This window comes from Austrofundulus limnaeus, unplaced genomic scaffold, assembly GCF_001266775.1.
Source record: "Austrofundulus limnaeus strain Quisiro unplaced genomic scaffold, Austrofundulus_limnaeus-1.0 Scaffold666, whole genome shotgun sequence".
Classification (NCBI taxonomy): domain Eukaryota; kingdom Metazoa; phylum Chordata; class Actinopteri; order Cyprinodontiformes; family Rivulidae; genus Austrofundulus; species Austrofundulus limnaeus.
Genome location: NW_013953068.1, coordinates 193997 through 195511, shown reverse-complemented (window position 1 = coordinate 195511; position 1515 = coordinate 193997). Strand labels below are relative to the sequence as shown.

The 1515-nt window shown below is 36.3% G+C and overlaps 1 protein-coding gene across 1 annotated transcript in view; it reads right to left on the bottom strand.

The window, feature by feature from the left end:
- The window catches only part of fbxo38 (F-box protein 38), a 79185-nt gene that overhangs the window by 52133 nt on the left and 25537 nt on the right, over nucleotides 1-1515 (bottom strand). Inside the window, exon 8 of the mRNA XM_014027631.1 lies at nucleotides 931-1061. Within this exon, the coding sequence (XP_013883085.1) occupies nucleotides 931-1061 (131 nt within the window). The remainder of the gene's footprint in view (nucleotides 1-930; nucleotides 1062-1515) is intronic.

The window sequence follows — 1515 nt, the reverse complement described above, 5'->3', positions numbered from 1 at the left end:
AGTTGGGACAATGTGCAAAATGTAAATAAAACCAGAATGCATTTGTTTGCAAATTTCATCAACACATTTTTGTTACATAATGGATCACATCATACACATCAAATGTTTAAACTAAGAAATCAAACACATTTTATGAAAAAAAAATAGATTTTGATTTATTTTTGGTAAATTTATAACATTACAAGAAAAATAGAACAAAATGAAACAGTATTTTACAAATACAAATCATTAATTTACCAAAAAGTGAAAAAAATATAAGGTGATTGAACTTGATGGCAGCAACACATCTAAACAAAGTGGGAAAGGTCTACGTATACCACTGTGGAGCATCTCCCTTAATTTTGAACAGCAGTCTCTAAACATCTAGGAACTGGATTGTTTTTGGAGGTGAAAGTTAATAGTTAAAAAAAAATAGTTAAAAGTTAAACAGCATAATAACCACAGTTATTATGCTGTAATAGATTGAACGCATTGGATGCAACACCAAGCTGATAAAGTTGAGAATCTGTCTCATTTGTGGACAAAATGGAGTCAAAATTTGAAGAGCATCTCATGGAGGGGATTAGAAAACTTTATGATGCATAAATGAAGGGATCTGAAGACTTTCAGCGAGCAACAAATTAGTGGGAGGAAATAGCTCAGATCCAGGGTAAGTTCTTTTCTTTTGTTGTTTTAAAGCTAAAATGCAAACCATCTCTTCCTCCTCATCCTTGACATCATGACTGAAACTGCAGAAAATTAAAGAATTTGTCAGGCTGTCAGTACATTCAAGTATGAACTCTAACGTCTGCGCAGCTCAAGGACTGCATAGAGTACCGTATGTGGGAGCCTTCAGGCTTCGGTACAGACAGATGCATCTGTCACTCCCCTACTGGCTGCACTAACTGAACTACGGTTTTATTTCAGTATTGTGATATCAGGAGAACTTACATTGCAGAAGGAACTCATCTACATATCCCAGTTGAAGTGTCTCAAACTGAGGAAACTCAAGTTCAGCCATTTTCAGAGCTGAGAAGACACCGTCTTTAGTCAGTGAAGGCTGGATACGCAGTTCATGAAGCCTGTTAAAGATAAACACAAACATTTTAATTTATAAGTACATTAAAAATGCCATCACTAAATTCATAGTTGGGGGTTGAATTTAATGACACAGAGGTAATCAAAATGTTTTGCACATGCACAAAATAAGATTATTGTAAAATTATTATTGAAAGCCTGGTGGAAGCTTCATTACTTTAGATGAATGCTGCTGTTACTTCACAAAGCTGCTTTTTAAAAGTGTCTGTGTGTTTCTGAAATAAATTTAAAAAATCCATCCATCCATCCATTTTCTGTACATGCTTCTTCCTCAGGGTCACTGGTGCCCATATCCAGCAGTCACAGTGCGAGGGGCGGGGTACACCCTGGACAGGTCTCCAGTCCATCACAGGGACACACATAGAGACAAACAACCATTCACTCTCACCTAGGGACAATTTAGAGTTACCAGTTAACATAACAGTCATGCTTTTGGTC